We start from the raw sequence: 22,044 nt of genomic DNA on the forward strand, positions 1-22,044 counted from the left end.
GTGTTCTGGCTGGTTGCTGTGGGAATCTGGGTGGCTGTTCGGGTGTTGCTAGGTGGTAGTTAACATTTTCCCTACCAGAATAGATGGTAGGGAGCTGCTAGGGTGTTAGAACTTGTACCAACCAACCATAAGTAGTTGCTAGATGGTTGCTATGCTGTTTTTAGGGAGTTCTGGTTTCTAGGGTGTTGTTAGGGTGCTCTGAGTAGGTGCTAGCACTTAACTAGGTTGTTGCTGAATCATTGTGAGAGAGTTTTCCTGATTGGATGCTAGGAAGTTGTTAGGGAGTTCTGGGTTATTGCTAGGGCATTGGCTGGCGGTTACATCATGTGTTTTAATGTGTACGTAGGTGGTTAAATGTGGCATACTTGCTTACTCCGTACAAGTACATATTTCACCATCATTAGCACAGGTGACACTTTTCATACATTATTGTCTGCAGTGAAGTCGTTTGACGTGTGTAATGTTTCAGGTTGATCTCGTGGACGGGCCGTAAGATCGATCCGGTGGGGGTGGACTACATTTTGCAGAAGCTGGGATTCCACCATGCCAGGACTACGATTCCCAAGTGGCTGCAGAGAGGAGTGATGGACCCTCTGGATAAAGTTCTGTCCGTTCTCATTAAGAAACTTGGCACGGCATTGCAGGATGAGAAAGAGAAGAAAGGTCAAAGAGACAAAGATGAGCATTAACTCAGACACTTCAATGTATTAATACATTACCGCTATCTGGAGCCATCTGTGTGAATTTATTTCTTTTTTTTTTTACCTTGTCTGAAACCACTGGATTTATTGCAAACTACTGTACAGCACTCACAAACGCATCACAGCCATTGCTATACTGTGTGAACATTAATGTTTGCCCTGGTTCATATGGCTATAGCTCTTGGGTGACTGAAAGTGTTTTTTTTGTACATTTGAATTTTCAGAACAAGTAAAGATTGGATAGCTGCTGCTGAATGCCATTTGGACTTTTAACATGGATTAAACGCACTTACACGTTGCTGACACTAACAGTCAGTGATCTTAAGCTACAGTATACGAGTGTGCTCTTGAAATCAGTTTACATGAGTTCAGAGGAGCGAGAAGCATCCTGTGTTCTTTCTCTTGAGGTGAATATACTGCTGAATATTGCCAATCAGACTTTTTAAGTAGTTTTATTTAACATTTTAAGAGCAAACAATACAGGTAACCGCTGACCGGGTGGTAAAGTGTTCTTTCAGCCAGCAGAGGAAGCGTGAACATCCCTATGCCTAATTATTCCTTTGAGAGTGACCAAATTTTATGCCTCATTAACACATTTTGAGGGATGATATAGTGGAGATGCCTCAGATATTCCTGTGAATACATCAGAACCTCAGATTGTGCTGTGTAATGTGAACTGGCCTATAAAGCAAGGCTCTAACTTAAATAGACAAACAAAATGTAAATATCTTAAATGCATAAGCTGTTACCCATGTTAGGCCTGTGGTGATAGTGTTTTTCCTTTTTTTTTTTTTTTCATAAGTGCAATAGACCATTGTATGTACAGAGGTAAATATGTTCAATGTGCTGATTTCTTAACTGAATAAAATCATTACTACTAAAATGAATGATACTTGTAAGTGACCTTTTTTTCCTTCCACATTATACTTTACTGATTTGTAAACTAAGATGAGTTTTGTTCATTTGTTGCAGTGGTATTGGAAGGTTGCCTTAGGGAACTACATTGTACTACACAGATGTAATGGTTTATTTTGATGCTCCATGCATACAGAAAATGTACAATCTTCACTCTATACATACTGAGGAAATAGACTATGTTCAGAATAGCATATAAGTTGCTGTTTTTGCAGTATCTATGTACATTGTGCACTGTATGCGTACAATACCTGGATGAGCACACTAAACAGAATGCTGTATCCAATAGTGCAATATGCTCTAGTTGCAGTGTTAACTTAAGCTATTAAAATAGTTTTTGTTAATTAAAATAAAGCTGAAATAGATTTAGATTTTTAAAAAATTAAATAATTTATCGATGTTGCCTTGGCAACTAACTGAAATCAAGTTTAGGCACTGAAAAACAAAGCTAAATTAAAAATGAATTCAAAATATTAATATAAACGTCATATATAAATAATACTTTTATTTCCAGTAATTGATTAATACAATTGCAGCTGATTTAAAAAAACATGTTTGACTCGTTTGTTAAGACAAAGATCTAGACAACGTTGAATGATGACACATACAGTGATAATGTAGCATACTACTGTTCGAAATGTTTATTGCCTAATGCCAACGGTTTTTGTTAAAAAAATAATAATGATAAAAGGGGGGAGAAAAGTGAGCAGAATACATACAATATGCTACAATTTCATTCATAACTGGGCCTAAGCAACAATGTACTATCACATTACAATTCCACACATAATGGCGCACTTCATGTTCAATAGTTTAGGTTCAGCACTTAAATGGATGATGATAGACCTCTCAGAAATAATGTGGGGTTAATTTACACGCTGATCAGCCTCTCCATTTGTATGCACTTTTAAATGTAATGGTTTCACAAATCCAGATTTTTGTTAAAGTGTAGCTGCAGTGGGGAAGATTTGTCTCAAATGGTTGGAGACTGCAAGTTACTCACTGATGAATATTGTTGTTGTAATTACGTGATAACGGACAATCATTTTATCACTAACACCAAAACTGCCACTCCATAACCAAAAATATCCATATTTTTCTTTTTTTATTATTATGGACATTAAATTGACCTGACAATTCAAATTATAAAATAGCCTAATTTGCCGTTGTGAAGGGTAATGCAATGTGTTCTTGCTCAGTTTTTGTTCTTTATATATAAAAAAATAACAACAGCATGCTGCAACTTTAACAAATCACAAACAGAAATGTGAATTGAAGTTTGAAACTGACAATTTTAAACAAATAAATAAATGTAAATGAAAATTAATAAAAATCACACCACAACTGCTTGAAATAGCTTTATTTCTCGTATCACAAGAAGCCCGTCATGATTTGCCGTTTTAAAACTCTGAATAGGTAGATTTAACATCCTAACGTCCTGGTTACTCAAACTCAAAAATGAGCTACAAAAATTAACCAAGCTATATATAATAAACAAAAAAATTGTGCTGCTCTATAGTTATATGAACTGACTCTAAAAATGTAATTCAAGGGCTACCCATAGTGTCTTATTTAAAGATACCACTTGTTAAAAACAAAAACTTCTGGCATCTTTTACTAACAATAAATCCAGAATTATAATTTTGGTCTTTCATATACATTTCCATATACATATCTACTGTTTAAAAAAAAAAAACTATGCCAAGATTCATAACGGCGTAAAAAAGGTTTCAAGTTTGGCGTCCGTAATGCTGTTTATTTGAGGTGTTCGGTCTGTCGGCTCTGTCGTCTATTTGGCAGTGCATGCATACACACACACACACACACACACACACACACACACACACACAAACACACACATACACAAGTGGAACATGAGGAGGCAGTGTGAGTGGAGGGAGACCTGATTCGGCAGCTCTGAGGAGCTCTACAGTGTTAACACGCTTCCCTGATCAGACACATACAGTGCTTTCAGCTTGGCAGAACAGTCACACGACGTCAAGATCACTGAATCATTTGGGGCAGGAGCTGAGGAGGAGGTCGTCGGGATTACTGGGAGGAAAGGCAGGTCCCATAGTTCGATATCCCACTACACGTCAGCAGACTTTCTGGACCTCTTCTTGAGAGGTGCTTTGCTGCTGGTTTTGGCCTCTGTTCTGCGCCTGTACTTGCGTGGTTTGGTGGATGAGGGTACTTCAGCGCTGTGCTCCAGCGGGGACTCTGCCTGAGGGCGGATGTCGGAGTCTTCATGTTCCTGGCAGCAGAGCTGGCCCAAGAGCGGGTGAGACCGCAGCGCCCCCTCCTGGTGAGCCTTGCAAAAAGAGTTAGGGCACAGCTGGCAGAAAGCATCGGAGTTCTTTCCACACACGTCACAGTGATGCCAGGGACAGTCCCAGCGACCTGGAAGAAAACACGGATCACAAATGTAAACGTCGTCAATGGAAAAATTAAAAAAGGGACAGAAGACAATTAAAGCCTATTGTCTTTGTCGTTTCCCCATCATTTGGACATTGAATGTAAAATTATTATAATTTTAAAAAACCTTAACGTTAACCTTAAAGGGACACTCCACCCATTTGCATTAAGCTTTGCATTGTTAGAAACCCAGTCATACTATTGAATGGTCGTGCAACACTCTCTCATTTTCCCCTGAGACGGGAGAAATCCGTTATTTACCTTTTACACTTCCTCCTACAATGACGCAAAAATCGTCATTTTGCGTCATTGTAGGAGGAAGTGTAAGAGGGGGGGATTTCTGTTGAGACTACAACACTCGTTCCTCATCTTTCCCAGGGGGCGGGACCCGCTCACGCTACAGACCTATTACAGATCAGTGGGTGGGACTTTACTCTCTGAAACTGAAAGCAATATCCTCCATCTTGTCTGAAGCTAAGCTAACAGGCGCTGTGGAGACAGATGTAAAGTTATGACAATACCGGAGGAGAGTGCTCAATATGATATAGAAGAAGAGGATTTCGGAAGTCTGATGCTTGAATCAGGTGTTTGTGGCTACCTTTACAAGCCGCATTATAGCGAAGAGCAGCCGAGGCAGAAGACCTGCCTGCCGCGGACGAGGAGCCCGGACTGGCTCGAGTTAGGGCGGACTGGTGGCGCCGGTGATCTCACTATGCAACTCATAGACTGTAAGATGCAACTACGAACACAGAGATAGAGTCCGTCTGCGGCAAAGAATTTCAACGATGACAATTTCTCCTGGATGAAATCTCTGAATCAGACGAGGACACGGACGTTTGTGTTGAGAACTATCCTAGTTTCGCACCGCATATGTTCTGACTGAACATCCAGGTACCATGCAATAATTCACCTTTTCGAAAGAAATACAAACGAGGAGTAATGCACTAATGAGTTCGCCAACTAACTAGACATTTTGTGTGAATGTGAAATGAATTTCAAGCTCTGGTGGTAGCTAGCCTTGTAGACGGAAGAGTGATTTCTCTTATAGGCAGATATGCGCTTTCTGGATTAGTGGGAGTGGCTTACGGAGCTGTGCAATGTGGTGCATTGTGGGAGTTGTTGTCTTTCATACAAATGCGTCCTGAAGTTATTTTTTGTCTTTCCTCGGTCACGAAGGCACCAAATTTAAAATTTATTTTACATTTCGACTACATATATGACCCACTTTAAATAAAAAACAATGTTCCAATGGGTGGAATGCCCCTTTAATCATGATTAATTACTTGTTTGTTTTTTAATTTACTGTCCGCATTATAGAGTAAAGGTTACCAAATGGTCTCTTGGTGCGGTCTAGGCAGGAAAGGTGATAGGCTTTAGTGCAGCCCTTCTTGTCACACAGAACCAGCTCTCCTCCATCACCACAGCGGAAACACTCGTCCTCAGACTTCTTGCCTTCGTTCCGGGCCCTTTTCCGCTTGGGCTTTTTCTTCTGATGCTTGTTTTTGGGCTCAGAAGGATGACCGTTCTGAAGTTGGTGGGTGAAAAGCAAGTGTCAAGACTTCCATTTGCATATACATTGACATCCAGTTCAAGGAGTGGAAAGTAATAAAGTAGTTATGCAGCAGATGTTGTTATCCAAACTTATACCATGGTCTGGGTGAATACTCGATTCTGATTGGCTGCAGGGTGTCCATTAAAAAGTGATAGAGGACACCTAGTAAATAAACCATCAGGCGTAACCAGGGAAACCAAGTTATTGTTTGTAAAAACTTTAGATTTCGATTGTAAAACTAATTAAAATATAAACTAATGTTTTAAAAATGTGTTATTTGGCAAGTGATCATGGTATAAGCGGGTTAATGCCCTTCGAGGTGTCCATTGTCAGGTATTAATGGACTTTAATGGATCCGACGCGCGTCGTCCATTAATACCTGAAAATGGACACCTCGTCGGGCATTAACCCTTACTTGTAGTACAAATATTATAGGGACAAAATGTTTTGAAGGTCACAAAGGTGATAGCTCATACTTTACAAGGCTCAAACCTTCTAAATACCAGGCCTGAGCTTTAACCACTAACTACACCACACCAGCAAGACATCAATAATGACAGAGGCAGTAACAGTCACTCACCTTGGGTCTGTCACCTAGAAAACCACTGCAGTTAGGAGCTCCACAGCGACATACAGTCTTTTCATTCCCAAGACAGTCCAGGTTATAGTTAAATGTCAACTCAGTGCCTGAAAACATTGACACACAAATGGCCAATTAATTCTGAGAAAAAAAACAACAAGATTTGGCAACAAAAGATAGCTAGAAAATGTAGTAAATTTAATATATAATTTTTATAATAATATGCAGAGGGCCTGCCATAGTCTAATCTGTCCCGCCAGTTTCATAATGAACCAAAAATATTTTTAAACTACTTATAACAAGATTCCATTTTATAAATCAATCAAACAAAAATCAATTCACGTTCACGCAAGCAGCTCTTAGCAGTCAAGTTTGTAAACCTGTTTTCATAGAAACTGCAGTTTAATATTCATTTGCATTTATTTTACAGTGCAGTTGTATTACAACATCAATGCATAACTGTCTTAAGGACAATAATAACAGTTTTATTAATAACTTGTTCAAATTGTTATGACTTCCTAAAAACACCAGTATGATTGTAATGTGGACTGAGAAACTTAAGAGGTTTGAATCCACTTTAAAGTCCAGGTACAAGTCAATGCAAAGACTTTTTTCTTCAATGTGAACACTGAAAATGGGTTGTTCACAAAATCCAGTGGGAAACACCAAATATATATTTTAGCAACACTGTAGCTAAAATTAGAGGTGGGAGAAATGTTCAAATTTCAATTTATCACCCAGCCTTCCACAAAAATCCATCAAATCTCTTATGTTTAGAATGTGAGCTCACCAGAAGGAATGTCACACACGGCAAACAGGCCAACGCGAGTGTCTCCGTTAACCGTCCATTTCTGAGTCTCGCAGTTGGGCTGGCAGCTGTGGTTCATGAAGCGAGAGTAGTTCCCTTTGGGTCCCGCATCTATAATCCGATCCTGCACACAAACAGTGTATAGCACAATAAAGGTACACGTTACATGAAACCACTGCTCAGAGCGCGTGATAACTGAACTTTGCCACCTAATTGGGCTTGAACAGTTAAATAGACACCTATAAATAAACAAGTGATCGTGTATTTGCAAGCAAAGTCATTTATGCCTCAAATTAACTAACAGTTGAGAGAGAAAACACTAATATATTGGATCCATGCAGTCGGTCTTAAAGTGACAGCATTCAAATTTACCTGCTGTCATTACTATTCAAAAAAGAAAAGAAAAAAAACCCCTGAACATCTCATTGCTCTTGACTAAATCGCTTTTGTAACAAATAAGAATAAATATGTATTTAGTAGTAAAGACTATGCATTGGGTTTTTTTTATACATTTGATTACTTTATACATTTTATGTAGTATTTCTAATGCTTGAAGTTTTTCAGATAGGTCTATTTCATTTGTGTCTTTGTTCTATTGTAGTTTGTTTTCTTTGCTCTTTCTTTATCAGTTTACTTTTAGGCTAGTATTAGTTTTTTAAATATTGGTGATAAATGGAAATGGATAAATGAAAATGGTGATAAGAATGATGATATTTCAATGGTATACATTTTTTTAAAGCAAAAATAACTATATTGTGATATATACCGTTATTGTGAAATAAAATGACTCATATCATGATATAAGATTTTGGTCATATCGCCCACCCCTAGTACTGTGACCTGTAGTACCACACAAAGCTGTTCAGTGACACTCCCAAATGCAACCCTGTTTCTCTGGCTCTGCTGTATAGGGTGTCCAAACATGCCAAAATCAGGCATGAGCCCCGTACCGTAACAAGCAGAGCAAGCACATGGCGCCTTTATTTACCTTGTCAATAGTGAGCATATAGAAATGTGTGATGTCGTTCTCTTGAGCGTATTTGATTCTGGCTCTGCACTCCTCCTCGTCTATCAGTTCACCCACATATTCATTCACAAATTCCCCCTGAAGGACACAGAAACAGCCAATCAGCAATCACATACAGCAAATCTCCTTTGCTAAATGTTTTCAAAAGCTAGTGGACTTACTTTCTTAATGTCTCGCAGTGACAGCAGACCCCAGCCTTTGCCAGCGGTGCGGATGATCTTGGTCTCGGGATAGTGGCGTTTGGTGAAGTCCTGGTTTTGGCAGCGCTCTCCAGCGGGACACACTTGAGGATGGCACTCGTACAACAGCATGCGGTTCAGACACTCGGACTCAAAGCTGCAGGGACGCTCGTCTGACGGCTTACAGTTACACTTGGGGATCTCAGAAATGTCTGCGGTGTAGACCTGCACTCGTCCACAAGGCTTATTCACCTAATAATAAAAAAATAAAGCTTTTAAAATCTCTTTAAACAGACTCACTACATTCATAACATTAAAATGACTACAGAAATGGTCATGGCCTGGAAATCAAACCGACATGTTCAGGTTTTCCAAGACCATGGCAGTCTTATAAAGGTCATATATTGAATGGCAATACCTTGATGTATTTGTATGGAGGAGGTTTCTTGTTGTTCTCTTGAGCCTCTTTGGCCTCTCTCTCCATCTCGATCTCCTTAAAGCGAGTTTCAGCCTCCAGCAGGGCTGCACAAATGGATACAGAGGAACCATTTCACAACAGCACTGACAATACTGTGATTACAAATAAGATATTAAAACAAAGAATATTTTACCATTCTTAAAGACCTTCCCAATGCCAGTATGTTGGTATTTGCTTCCCCTGTCCCCCTCCATGTAAGGAAAGACTCTGCCCTGGTGTGTCCAGAAATAGTCTTTAGAGCCAAAGAAGAACACAGGGAACTCTCCAATCTCATGACGCAGGTGCTGGATGTTCGTTGGGATGTTCTTAGGGTGACGGATCTCTGCAGGCCACCATCTAGAATTTTAAATGAAGTCAAACGTTAGGACAGGACAATTACCTCGCTAAAATGTAGCTTAGTAATTTTTATCATTTTCAATAGTGCTCTCTAGCCCTAGAAACCGCCAAACCCTTAAATAAAACAAATACAAATCTGTACGTTTAAGCTAAAGGTGTGTGGTGCAGAGTTTCCGCTAGAAAAAAATGGTGCCGGTCAAAGTGACCGGCAGAGGTTTCGTTTTCCGGACATTTTGAAGATATGCCGGTCAAATATCGCCTCTTAATTAGTCAAGTTGAGGAAAACTGGAGGCAGGCTATGTAACTTAAAAAATGATCAGGCCGAACGCAACATGTTTATTAGCCTAACTTTCAAATAAAAAAAACGGAAAAAAACATGAACGTCCGATTGGCGTCAATCAACGCCAATTGTTTTTTATGGTTTCACATTCATAGTTTAACAAACCAATCACCCTTCCCCACATAAAATATCTGAAGCCTATTGTTTTTACTCAAGCGAACTTCCCAGTGTCTCTCCACAACTTGCAATGCGCATAAGCCGCGTAACCTTGTTCTCCGCAAGGCGACTTTGCTGCTTCGTCTTGATCCGATTCTGCAGCGAGAACCCCCTCTCTGCAGGAACACTCGAGACCCATTTTCTACTATGGTTATGTACGTTTCTTCATTCGGATCTATTTGCGATCCATTCCATTCTAAACAAACAACGCAGTTTAAATGCTTCGTCCTTGTTTCATTATTCATTAAGATAATAATTAATAAATGCGCGCATAATTATCAGTGAACTTGATAAATGTTGCAGATATGTTTTGCTATGCATGCACAAACAAATGCCTTTCAACTTATGTGTGCAAAATTCAGAATAAAATGAATGTGCAGCAATTTGTACAAATAGAGAGTCTAGGTCTACTATACGTGTTGTAGCCATTAAATGAGCTGATTTAGTTTAATATTTGTTAAAATATTATAATGTTATTTATTTATGTTGATTATGAAAAGTGAACCGCACGAGTAAGATAGGATGCGCAATATCGAGAGACATGGAGCGGGTCAGACATGATTTTGACCACTTAATTAAGTTTGGTTTTGTAGAATGACTTTTTTGAAGTGAATTTCGTTTTGTATAAATTGTATCTTAATTTTAATAATTTTTTTATCAACCAATTGCCTGTATTTAATAAATAAGCAGCAAAATATAGCAGACGATAGGCCTAATCATGGAGGCGACCGCGCGGTCACTTGCATTGCTCGTGAACAGGAGCGCATCTCATCCTAATTTAACGAAACTCAGCGTAGGCCTCACAGACATGAAATATATCTTAAAGCTTGAAATGTCTTTTTAACTATTTAAAACGAAAAGAAATAGGCTACTCTCTGATTATGTAATCCATGATGTGCATTTCTCTCTAGGCGCGTTCACTAATGGAGATGGCGATCGTCAACTTCATCTTTACAGCTGTTGTTGCTGTTAATAAACTAAAAATAATAGGCCTATAATTTTATTAAACAATAAATTAAATGAAATTGTAATTGTATTAAAAAAGCAACAAAAAAAATCCTGTTTAAGTTTTTTTTTTTTTTTTTTTACCTATACGCATTAAATTCAGGTAGGCTACTGAGTCACTGCCCTCAGTGCCCAGAAAAGCGCTGAAACGGAGATGAAGGGGAACCCGTTTTTATTTATTTTTTGGCTTATTTTAACTGGCCCATCCAGTTTTCTGGAGGTGCACCTCAAAATCCTGGCGCCGCTAGTGCTTCGCAGCGGTCTGATATCAAGAAATAACAGACCGCATTCCACATTGGAATTCAACCAAGTCATGTAATAATGTTTAATAACTTTCAAACGGTAGAGCCTGTTCCTTTATAACAGCCAAAGGTCGGTGTATTTTTGCTTTATACATTTTAGGCTTATTCTCAAATTCAGATTGTGTTAGGGGGGCGGGATTATAAGGCAATTTTAATCGGACAATTTGACCGGAGAGATTTAATTTTGTCGAAAAATTTCATATTTTTTCCGGCCAATGTCCGGCAATTACCGGACAACGGAAACCCTGGTGTGGTGACTGACCTGTAGTTCCCCAGTTTGACCCAGATAACATCTCTGTATTTGGGTTTCTTCCCTGAGCGACAATCATTACAGAACCAGCTGCCATCAGGCATAGCGATGTTCAGACAGTCAGGGTGAAATGCAGCTGGACATGACTCACAGCACAGCAGACGGCCACCTTCAACACACAAATGCATCCATTTATATATTGCCGTCATGTTTAACTTCAAATGCCATACATTAAAAAAGGAATAAAACAGAGCTTTATAATGACAGTGGAAAACGCACCCTTTGAGCAGATAAAGCACCAGCTGACGTTGACGTGAGAGTGGTGACTGTAGCCTTTCTTAGCCCTGAAGTGGTTTGTGCACACAATGGCAGAAGATGACAGCATCTCACTGCCCGCAGCAACACACAGGTCTCCAACATGATAGGCCACGGGACAGCGCAAACAACGCATCATCTTTCCTGCAAGGGGACAACAGGAAATGTATTCGGTGATTAAACCAACACCAACTAAATAAGTCCTTTTGTTGGAGATTCATTTAGCGTTTTCATATCATTTCACCTATTAGAAGCGTGTAGTTGATGTTTGTTTGCAGTTTGAATTAAATTAGATGAAAGAAAAGGTCCCACATAATATTTTCTGTTTTCAAACTGTACTTATGAAAAAAAAAAGACAACAATAGTTTGGTATAATCTACTTATTGTGTTCATGTTGCATTCCAAAACTCTTGCTGCTATTGAGGTGGGATACGGGTAAAGGTAAGGACAGGTTTCATCATGTTATGGTTAGGTTTAAGGGTGAGTTAATGGGTAGGAAGAGTCAACGGTGTAATTATACAAGGAATTACAGAAATAATTACTCCAGGTATTGAATTATAAGTGCAGCATTACATGTACACAATAAGTGCATTGTATCAAATTATTCAATTTAAATGTTAGTACATAGTAGTTAAACACAACATAAATGTCTTTTTATTTGGACCCACTTTATATTGCATCGTCTTTGCTGACAGTGCGTAAACATTCATATCTTTTTTTTGTACCTTTGGTGGCCTTGCCGGTGCCACGGCCACTGTAGTGGCAGCTGAGGCATGTGTGCAGAGGGCAGCGGAAGCCTCGGTTCTCAAACACAGTCAGAGCGCTCAACCGTACACAGGCCTCATGGTAGAAGCGGCCACAGTGAAGAACACAGCAACGCCGCACCTCTCCTTCAGACTTCTTACAGGTGAAACACACATGCACACCTGAAAAAGTGAAAGAAAATTATAGCTCACAATAGTGAAAAAGCTGATTTTTCTAAACACAACATCAGTAACATGACATCAGTGTATCTCACCTGAGATGCAGGCAGTGCAGAGCACCTTTTCTGCTGATCGCTCAAGTCCAATACAATGCAGGTGATAAGAGCCACAGCACTGTCCCTCACACATCACTAGATCTTCCCCGGTCTGCTCACACACCTGGAAAACAACAACACAAACACATTCATGTAGGGCTGGGCGATATGGCCAAAACAATTATCACAATATAATTTTTCATATCGGCCGATATAGATAATTATCATGATAAATGCCAAATCTTATTATTTCTTTCAAGTTTAAAGGAAGATTTTCCTCCGGAGTGAATGTTGAAGAAACTACTCTTTATTGTCAGAACATGACAAAAACTTTCCAAACAGGTGAACATTTCACAAATCTGAATATTCTAAACATTTAGGTCTATAATGATAAAATATTTTTTCTACATCTAAACATGAATGAGTAAACTGAAGTAAAATACTTTGTCTTTTGTTCTAAACAAAATGAATATCTCAATAAGAAAAAAAAAAAAAAAATCTTAGTTTTTGCATTATCTGATGGGTGATATTGTTTCAAGTCATACAACAGGTTTGTGTTGCCTGACTTTGATGGCACGTATCTTCAGCAAAGTTTGCAGTGCAGGCTGCAATATTAACAATATTACGTTCTGTCTCTTAGAAATGCTCATTTGACAGTAGCTGTAGCTTGAAAACAAAAACAGTAACATATGGAAAAATCTTCATTTTTGTATATTTAAATATTCAGAGTGTTTGAGTAAGGACTCTCCTTTTATTAAAATGAACCAATGGTCATTCATAGTATCATACATTTAGATCATGACAGCCAAAGGTAAAACCACGCATAGCCCCTCACTGCCATGGTGAAATGTTACTATATGGTTTAAATGGTATTTGTTATGAAAAACAGTAACCCGAATGCATTTAGTAAATACAAATGCGCAAATGCTAAAGCTTAATAACAAAAATACTGTAATTATATTGCATTACCCCTTTAATACATGTCTGCATTAATTAACACATAACAGATTTTCAATAAAATATCCATGTCTCCCAGTCAATGACTTTCACTAAAATTGTGTTATTTACAATCCCCTGTTGTTAAAAATTGTTTAGATAAAAGCAGATTAAAAATGGGGCATTTATAGCTATAAGTGCCAGCAGGTCAAATTTACCTATATAATGCCTTTATCGTTATCTTTTTATTGCCCAGCCCTGCATTAATGCTAGAGTTCAACACCTCTCTACACGGACCGGTCACTCACCAGACACACGCTCTCTTTTTTGGCACCGGCAGTGCGTTCCGTCTTTTTTGAGGGATGTGATTCGTCTGTACTGTCACTGGGAGAATCGGGTCTCTGCTCACACAGCAAACTCTAAAATATGCATTAAAATTATATTTACTTAAAGGACATCTGGCAGGCAAAAGTGACAGAAACCATTCATTTACGGTTCCAAATAAAGTTGATTATTCAAACCAAGAAACACATGATGCAAATCACATTTTCAAACGGAATTACAAATTGTCAGGTTCTAAGAATGATATTTCACATATTAGAAAACAAACAAAAAATACACACACCTCTGGCTCAGGGTAAGATGATCCACGCCGCTTTTTGGATGCGACAGGTAACGATTGTCTCCCTAAATCCTGTTTCCGCTTCCTGACACGTTTGACTTTAGCAGGAGACTCCTCCTCACCTGAGGAACAAAGAAAAACTGAAATTTAGAAACAAATATAAAAAGGACACAAAGATGAACAGTATTTAGACTGAGCCATTTCTGTAGTTCATATTAGTTTGCAGATTTACTTGGGGCTTTTTTCATTTGTTTCCTTTTTTCATCCCTGTCGGGTTTCCGCCTTCTTCCCCTCGGTTTAGTGACAGAGGCCTCAGCTGATGGTGCATTCTGATAGAAATGAAGAGAAAAAATATTTTATTGTTTTATTTGAATTCTTTTAATTATTCTTTTATTTTAATTTTGCATTAATTATTTAAAAATGAATGCTAAAAAGTCTCAGCTCGAACTAATGCATGGCATTTTCTCTCATATCACCTTTTGGCCTTTCTGCTTTTTCAACTCCTTTTCAAGCTTGATTTTCATTTTAGGCTGCAGTGCCACATCCTCCTTTGACTCTCGTAAACGTTTGTAGCCTTTTTTCTTTCCTGTATGAAGCAGTCAGAATGCATGCTTATCGTTTGAAGCCTTTTATAACAATTTTTTTAGGTTTTTCCATTCAGTATACCTTTTCTATAAACAACTAGTGTTGCAACTAATAATGAAACCACCCACACACCTTTAGAAGAGCCATCCTCCTTCTCCAAAAGATTTGGGCTTAGAACTGATACCTTTATATCTGATAACAGAAAAACAGAAAATTACTACAGGAACAAAAATACATGCAACGGCAGCCTTGAAACATGAAGGCATAAAGAGATTGTTTAATTAGGGGAGGGTGATGTGGCAAAAATATCATATCACAATTTTTTTTCAGAATTCTTTTTCATGTTGGTTTTAAAGACCATTTTGCACGTCACTGAGCAGTACAGCCAAATTTTTGTAATAATTTAGCCTTACGAGATAAAAAACAAAAAAGACAAACCATTTAGGCCGAACTAAGGGTGGATTAGATTTATTTTATCTATGTTATTAAAAAAATAACAAATGCTGTCACTTTAAGACCACGGATCTAATATCCTGACATGCATCCAAACGATTTACATTCAAGTCAAGATATAAATGACTGTTTATGTAAAATTGTGCGTATTAGACACGAAAGAGAACAGTTCAGTGCTCGCACGTCACTGCAATGTCACTTGAGCGTAACCCTACCGCTGTGTTGCTAAATGTGATGTGGTTGCACATTACATTGGGACTGATAGAATGCGCGCTGTAGCACAAAACTAAGATATCTCTTCAAAGGCAGATCGTGGAGACATGTTAATTATTCACAATCTAAAATCGTGATAATCACACACCATTATAACATACATTTCAAATGTCTACGTTTTAAAATTATACCATAAATATTTGCTAATATTTATAGTTGGTTAAAGAAGTAAATTACATATTTTTATCATTTAGAAAAAACTAATTTCACTGGTTAGGTAATTGTTTGCCCTTTACAGTTTTTACGTTTTAAGATAAATGTCTCACCTGAAAGTCCAGGATTAGTGGAAACTGCACTTAAAGTGTCACAGATACTGACACCTGCTTTTATTTTCCTCTTCTTCACTGAATTTGGTGCTGCAGGAAACTTCTGTCTGATCTGTCTCTGTTTCTTCTGAGGAGCTTTTAGCTGAAGGTCTAGATCAATACAGAGCAGGTCCTTCAAATATGGAAAGATAAATTAAATAAAGAAAAGGTGATTACCACAAAAATACCACAGAACCACTGATCATGATATAATGAGACCAAACACACTTTTTTCCGGTAAGTCCGTTTCCCAGCATTTGTATTTCTTTTCCTCTGGTGCTCAGGTGTCTCTGATGAAATGCAGGAATCCTACAATGCCAAGATTAGAAACATTACATATCTAGCCTCACAATAACATCCTTATCCTACACAGAGCTAAACAATGCCAACCACATCGCTGTCTGCTACCTGAACAGTAGATTCAGTCAGAGGGATCCGTTTTGCAGAGGAAGCTTTTGTCGTCTTATACTTCAGTGTTGTGCCACGCTGTCTGCAGTGATTCTTCTTCACTGACGTTTTAGGTGCTTTTCTGGGTAGGGTGGTTTTCCCTGATGAAGTGCTGTTGTCTGTGGGGTGGGAAAAGAGGCCTGGGATGGTGGTAGGTATTGTGGAGTTGGGGCTGGAATGAGTGGAGTCGGGGGGAGTGAGGCTGACAAGCTCTTGAGACTCCCTCTGAGCTTGGTCTTGCTGTGGTTCCAGACTGCGTTGTGCTTGAAGCTCTTGTAGCATGCGAGGATTGAACTGGGGTTTCCCCTTTTCATAAACAAAGCTGAATTTGGCCAGTCGCTCCTCTATTAGTTGACCCAATGCTTCGGTTGCCTGTGACACACCTGTCTCCCACTGTTCCCGGAACTTACGAGGAACTGCCCGCTGTAGAGAGCACATCAAAGAAGTGTGAGACCAAGTAGTTTCATGAAATTCCAGCAAATGTATGGAAAAACTTCCCCCATGAAGTGAAAGATATATACACAATATTTACTGTACCTTCCTTCCACTGATATCAATGGGTAGTTTGTTGCTGCGGCTAAGTGACTGGTACTGGTGTCTTCCTGAGAAGGTGACTATGCTCGTCTCAAAGACATATCCACTCTCTGGGGCATCTCCGAAGTACTGCACATGGTACAACAATCCTGTGCGGCTATTCACTGCCAAAATGCAAAAATATCTATGAAAAATTAAGAAATTCACTTCTACAGGTGCTACATTTCTCATACTGCCCTGTTGACAGTTGGAAGCAAGTCATTCTCTCTGCTTATGTTAGCTCAGGGTCACACTTTCACAAACAATTTCCACAGGATCTGTGCTCTCCCCTATCAGAGCTTTCAAGCCATCTTTTTGGACCAAATGCGAGTTTTGTTTTTGATAGGGTCACAACTCTTCTCTCAGCATTTATAATGTCTGAACAGGCTTTAAATTGAAGCCTGAACCCGGCCCGTACCCGAGATCATTTAACTCAACACAACCCGACCGGAACGGTTACATTTTAAGCCCGAACTCAAAGTCCGTTTCTCACAGAAAATACCTTTTTGCAATGTGCTGAATTTTAGGAAACAAATACATGTAAACACAGCAGCCCCCTCAGCAGTCAGCACACTGGAGCAAAAGAGATAAAGCACGTAATAACCAATTATGAAACTTTTCTGGGTGAACAGGTTTAACAGTCACACAAATTCCTCTGGAACTTCAACTTCAAAAACAAGTTTGCACAGTGTTGACAGTAACAGGAAAAACATCTCTGTCGTTTTCCACCAACCCTAGAGATCCCGCTCATCTTCCATGTCGTGTTTTGCCCAAAAAAAAAAAAGAAGAAGAAAAAAAAAAGTTTTGCGCAGGTGCTCCTTCGGTCACAACACAGCAGATTTCACGCAAACACACACACACACACACACACATATACATATATATATATATATATATATATATATATATATATATATACACACACACACACACACACATATATATATATATATATATATATATATATATATATATATATATATATAAATAATATATGTGTGTGTATGTTTGTGTGAAATCTGCTGTGTGTGTGTGTATATAATATATACATATACACACATATGTTTTGCAGTGAGCGTCCTTGTCAAAGGTTTAATAGACATAGCAAATTGTTGTCACTTAGGAAGAACTGATATCTGACAGGAGTTATCACATCCTGACGTCACGTGGGTGATGAGTTTTTTGGGATGAGTGTGTGAACACACTCACAGATTCCAGAAAATCACTGGCAGTGTGAATGAACCATAATCAAACGATCCCAGGACACATTTTCCGTGTGTTTTCCGGAATCTCTGTATGAAAGGGGCTCTGATTCTGATTCTCCTCCATAGGTGGTAAAATATGCAGTGTGCCATGTCACCTAAACTCTTGAACTCACTCTCATGTAGCCTTTGCAATCAGTTGAACTAAATTAAAAGTTCTCTAGTCACTACTATTTTTCTACATCTGACTGGTATGTTTTAGTCAGTATCTATCAGTTAGCATTACTGTTCTAGTAATGTTATTGATTGAGCTATCTGATTCAGGCTTTTACATGTCTAAATACAGATCATTATGTAAAGGTGGAACCAATGTTACAAAAGCATCATCCTGGCATCCACTGCCACAAACTGACAGTAATTGAGTAAGAGAGTTATGATGCAAATCTGTTGTTGGTTGAGGAAATGGTGCTAAAAGCACGGAAAAACAACAAGTCAACTGATCTAGCACACCTTACCTTTCGACTTAAAGTGCATGTTGAACTGTGGGTCTGTAGTGATCATGCATGGCCACCACGGGTATCCAGACACTTTGGTCCAGATGACATCTCCCACTGAGTACTGCACATGCTTTTGGGTCTCTGTACCGCTCACTTTCACATCATCCACGTCCTGTGCAACATCACTCACTTCACAGGCATACACAGGCTGCTGCAAAAGAGAAATGAACTAAGTCTCAAGAATAGAATCTAGTCTACAAGGGGTTAATACATTTTCCTGAAGACAATCAACAAATTAGAAAACAAACTAATTTACTATTAAAGAGAATTGAAGGAGGGAAACATGCAGGTAAATGTGTGCCATACCTGGATAGGTATGGGATTTACACTAGCAGGTATTTCGCCATCAGTCTGCTCATTAGTGGGAAGAATGCATGGTTCAATGGTGAGGTCATTCGAATTTATGGTGGTTTGCAGAAGAGGGGATCGAACAGAATTCGCAGTAGGGTTTAAAATCGGACGTCTCCGATTTGGTGGAGTTCTCTTCCTCACAAGCCCCCTCTTTTTCTTTCGTCTTTCTCTCCTGCCAGTTGGAGAGGACAGAACACCTTCTGATAGTCTCAAAGGTGCATCCGTCTCCTCTTCTCTCTCCGCTTCATAATCTGATCCGTATCGGCTTGTCTTCCCACCTAGATTTACCACACATTTGGTTATTTTGAAAGTGAGTTCAGGAGAAATGCTGGACTTCCTCGGAGGGCTGGCGTGTTGAGGAAGAGGCTCCACCCCTTTGAGAAGAGGCTGTGGAGCTGTGGCAGCACAGAGCTTTGTAATTTTGTCTTGATCGCCATTTAACAAGCGGGAAGTCAGGTCCTTTAGCCGCTCGTGGGTGTGGTTGTGACCATGACTGCCAATTATCTGCAGAACATTTTCTTGAGGTGTAGCCGCCAGCTGGGTAGCAGCTTTATCCATGAGCATAGTAGGGTCAGTGCTCCCATCACCCCGACTCTTACATCCACCAGGTGAATCAGACGGCTGTTTCATGGTGGTAGGACTCCCGGGCTCTGGCATTGCAGGCAGTGATCTCCCCTTACTATCTGTCATTACAAACCAGGGGCCTGCAAAACACAAAATAAGAACACCAAATGTGAAATTTAGATAAGTCCTCACCTAAGGTACTACACTGACTGATATAAAAAAAATGTACATGCATGCAAATAGAGCATTGCAAAGGTAGTTAATGAACAAACTAGGTCAAGCGTATTAATATTAGAGTGACCCTTGGTTAGAAAAGTTTTACAACTCATGCTTTAAAATTTATAAAGCACTTCAGTATTGTAAGAACAATAGTGTTAAATTCTAATGCAAACACAACTACATCAATAGGACACACCTTTGAACCCCAGGCCCATTTTTGTCAATGAATTAAAATTTATTTAAAATAAAACAAATAAATAATGATAATAATAATATTAAGAGTGTGTGTGTATGTGTGTGTATGTGTGTGTGTATATATATATATATATATATATATATATATATTTGTCGCAAAATAAACAAAGACTAGAATAAAAAAAAAATCGCGTTTATATAATAAATATAACAAGTTTTCTGTCCACTGCACATGTGGCGAATGACGCGTATTGCAGATTCTAAATAGCCACAAATAAAGAAGTTACAGTTCGTGTGGGACACTGGTTAAGTGAAAAATGTGAGTGGGTTATGCCGAGGATGGAGTTTGAGAACTGGAATGGTTTGGTCCCACATTAAAATGGCTTCCGTGGAAAGGTTTGCCAGTGCGCGAGTGGGTGGCCAGCCGCTTTAATTCAGTTCAATGCACAAACCCTGACGCAACCTCCCTCAAATGAATCCTGAAACCAAATGCAAAAATACAATTCGATACAAAATGAGCACTTCCATCAATTAAATATCAAACGTATCGCTTTTGATTCGTAACATGCACAACGTCAATAGACAAATCAGATTTTTAAAACCGAAAAGCTTTATGTAAAACAGTGACTGCTCAAATGCAAATGTCCGTTCGGTCCTAAACAAGAGGCAGTTATCAAGCTATTGTTATTCAGGCTGAACGGTCAGGATGCCTCGTTAACATCAATGAAGGGAGATTATGGATGAGTCACTGATGGACTCGTTTAACCGTCCTAATAGACCACAGCAAAACTGAAAGAAAATAACCGAAGAGAATACAGATAATAGACTTTTACACCAAAATAAAAATAAAACACCTTCGTGGGAATTGCGCTCTCTGTTGAAATGCTAAAATGCTTCAGATTCCAGACAGATACCAGGAAATGCATATACACAGTGGAGTAAAATATATCAAGCCGTATGCTCGTGAAAGTAACTGGATAGAGCTAAGAAGATGTTAGCAAAGAAATGGCTCGACAGAGCACAAAAAACTTGAGCTGACCCAAACATTGCAACGCTATTAAATGTGTAATCTCTGAGGAGGTGTCTGGGGCTGTGCTACACATTATACCCACATGGCACGTTTTATTAACTAACTGGAATAATTTACTCTTCAAACTGAAGCTGACAAACCTCGCGAACTACAGCTTAGCCAGCTAGCAAGTGAGGTACAGCTGCAGCTGCCTCAGTCAGTGACATACTACAAAACGACTCGTTTATCTATAAGAGGAAATCTCTAATATCACACTGCAGCGTGTAATAGACAACAATTCCCCCAAACTATGATGTGCCATGACTTATTTATGTGGGAAAATTAACCTGTTTGCAGCATCTCCATTACTCCCGACATGTATTGAGGAGCTTGCGGGGAAACTCTCTCATCCCAATCAGCGCCAAAAATACTCACATCCGATTGGCTGACACGCGACGGCACAATTCAACCGGCCTTTTCAAATATCACTCTCTTCGCGGCTGACTTTCCGTTGAACATCTTCACTTATCCCCGGCGTACTCCAAACTTCATCGCAGGTTCGTAGTTTAAGATAAAGCCATGGGAGTCTGAGATCATCTGTTTTTGTTTTTATTTCGAAAAATGGCAAAGGTACACAGATCACTGCTCGAGGAATTGAGGACGGTAGGCAATTCTCACCATGTGACGTCAGATGCAAGAGGGAGGGAGTTCATCTTGTTGCCAGTTGCACTTAGAAAAGATGGCGCGTGCTGAGTTTTACGTCGTTGTATTAAAAATAACGATCATATTTTTGCCTTTGTTATTTGTGATAGTTGGTAGAAGATAAAATATTGGTGGAATGTGTAATTTCCGCATTAAATATATTGTAATTTATTCAGTTAATAAGAGGTGAGCGCATAGTCGATTTGTACATTAGAAAGAGGACATGGCAACCTGGAAATAAGCGCGCCAGACTTTGTTGCCATGTGCGCTTATTATAAGCTATTTTTTTCTGCTTGCTGATTTGTCAAATCTAGACATTCGCGGGTTTGGGAGTTGGTGCTAGTGCTTGTCCCCTGTAGCACGTAAAGTAACAGCACGTAAAATTGTATTCTTGTGTTGTATTTGAAACATTGAATTGATTTTTAAAAGCTAGAATTATTGACAAGACACTTCCATTAAAGCAAATGCAATGTTTTATGTACATTTATGCTACAATAAAACAATGAAGCACACAATGACTCCATTTTTAATTATACTCAATATATTGAGTATAACATATACTCAATATACTCATTTTAATTAGGTTAGTCATGTATCTGGAGCGTATTCTATCAGACCAGTTTGTATTTTATTTTTCTAGTGAGATCTGGCAACAGTGGCGCCAAGGCCCGTAT

The 22,044-nt window shown here is 39.0% G+C and overlaps 2 protein-coding genes across 10 annotated transcripts in view; one reads left to right on the forward strand and one right to left on the reverse strand.

Moving 5' to 3' along the window:
* Positions 1-1,643, forward strand: part of kiaa1109 (KIAA1109) — a 55,964-nt gene extending 54,321 nt beyond the window's left edge. For all 6 annotated transcript variants that reach the window (XM_079854460.1, XM_079854463.1, XM_079854464.1 and 3 more), the window contains one exon: positions 470-1,643. In XM_079854460.1, the coding sequence (XP_079710586.1) occupies positions 470-689 (220 nt within the window). In that variant the 3' untranslated portion in view covers positions 690-1,643. The remainder of the gene's footprint in view (positions 1-469) is intronic.
* A 593-nt stretch (positions 1,644-2,236) lies between these two features.
* nsd2 (nuclear receptor binding SET domain protein 2) lies at positions 2,237-21,357 on the reverse strand. 4 transcript variants are annotated; one of them, XM_079854468.1, is made up of 24 exons: positions 21,104-21,357; positions 18,637-19,385; positions 18,289-18,481; positions 16,536-16,696; positions 15,960-16,421; positions 15,780-15,860; positions 15,513-15,684; positions 14,653-14,712; positions 14,412-14,521; positions 14,168-14,264; positions 13,939-14,057; positions 13,622-13,732; positions 12,378-12,501; positions 12,085-12,285; positions 11,324-11,503; positions 11,057-11,213; positions 8,789-8,991; positions 8,596-8,699; positions 8,160-8,429; positions 7,960-8,076; positions 6,954-7,095; positions 6,164-6,270; positions 5,361-5,556; positions 2,237-4,016 (listed from the first exon to the last, which is right to left on the reverse strand). In XM_079854468.1, exons 2-24 carry the CDS (start codon positions 19,369-19,371, stop codon positions 3,706-3,708), a joined length of 4,413 nt encoding a protein of 1,470 aa, XP_079710594.1. In that variant the 5' UTR covers positions 19,372-19,385; positions 21,104-21,357; the 3' UTR covers positions 2,237-3,705. The 4 variants fall into 4 exon arrangements, with proteins under 4 accessions (XP_079710594.1, XP_079710595.1, XP_079710592.1 ...); XM_079854469.1 differs by having other exon boundaries at positions 21,347-21,354; XM_079854466.1 differs by lacking the exon at positions 21,104-21,357 and adding an exon at positions 21,016-21,095.
* Positions 21,358-22,044: the final 687 nt, after the last annotated feature.

Source organism: Squalius cephalus (genome assembly GCF_949319135.1).
Source record: "Squalius cephalus genome assembly, chromosome: 21".
NCBI lineage: Eukaryota > Metazoa > Chordata > Actinopteri > Cypriniformes > Leuciscidae > Squalius > Squalius cephalus.

Coding starts and splice junctions, on each gene's coding strand:
- nsd2 (XM_079854466.1), bottom strand. CDS start 21,046: ATGTCGGGAGTAATGGAGATGCTGCAAACAG. Junction 13,733..13,938: donor CATCTTACCCTGAGCCAGAG/GTGTGTGTATTT, acceptor TGCATATTTTAG/AGTTTGCTGTGTGAGCAGAG. Junction 8,700..8,788: donor TGGGAAGGTCTTTAAGAATG/GTAAAATATTCT, acceptor CCATTTGTGCAG/CCCTGCTGGAGGCTGAAACT.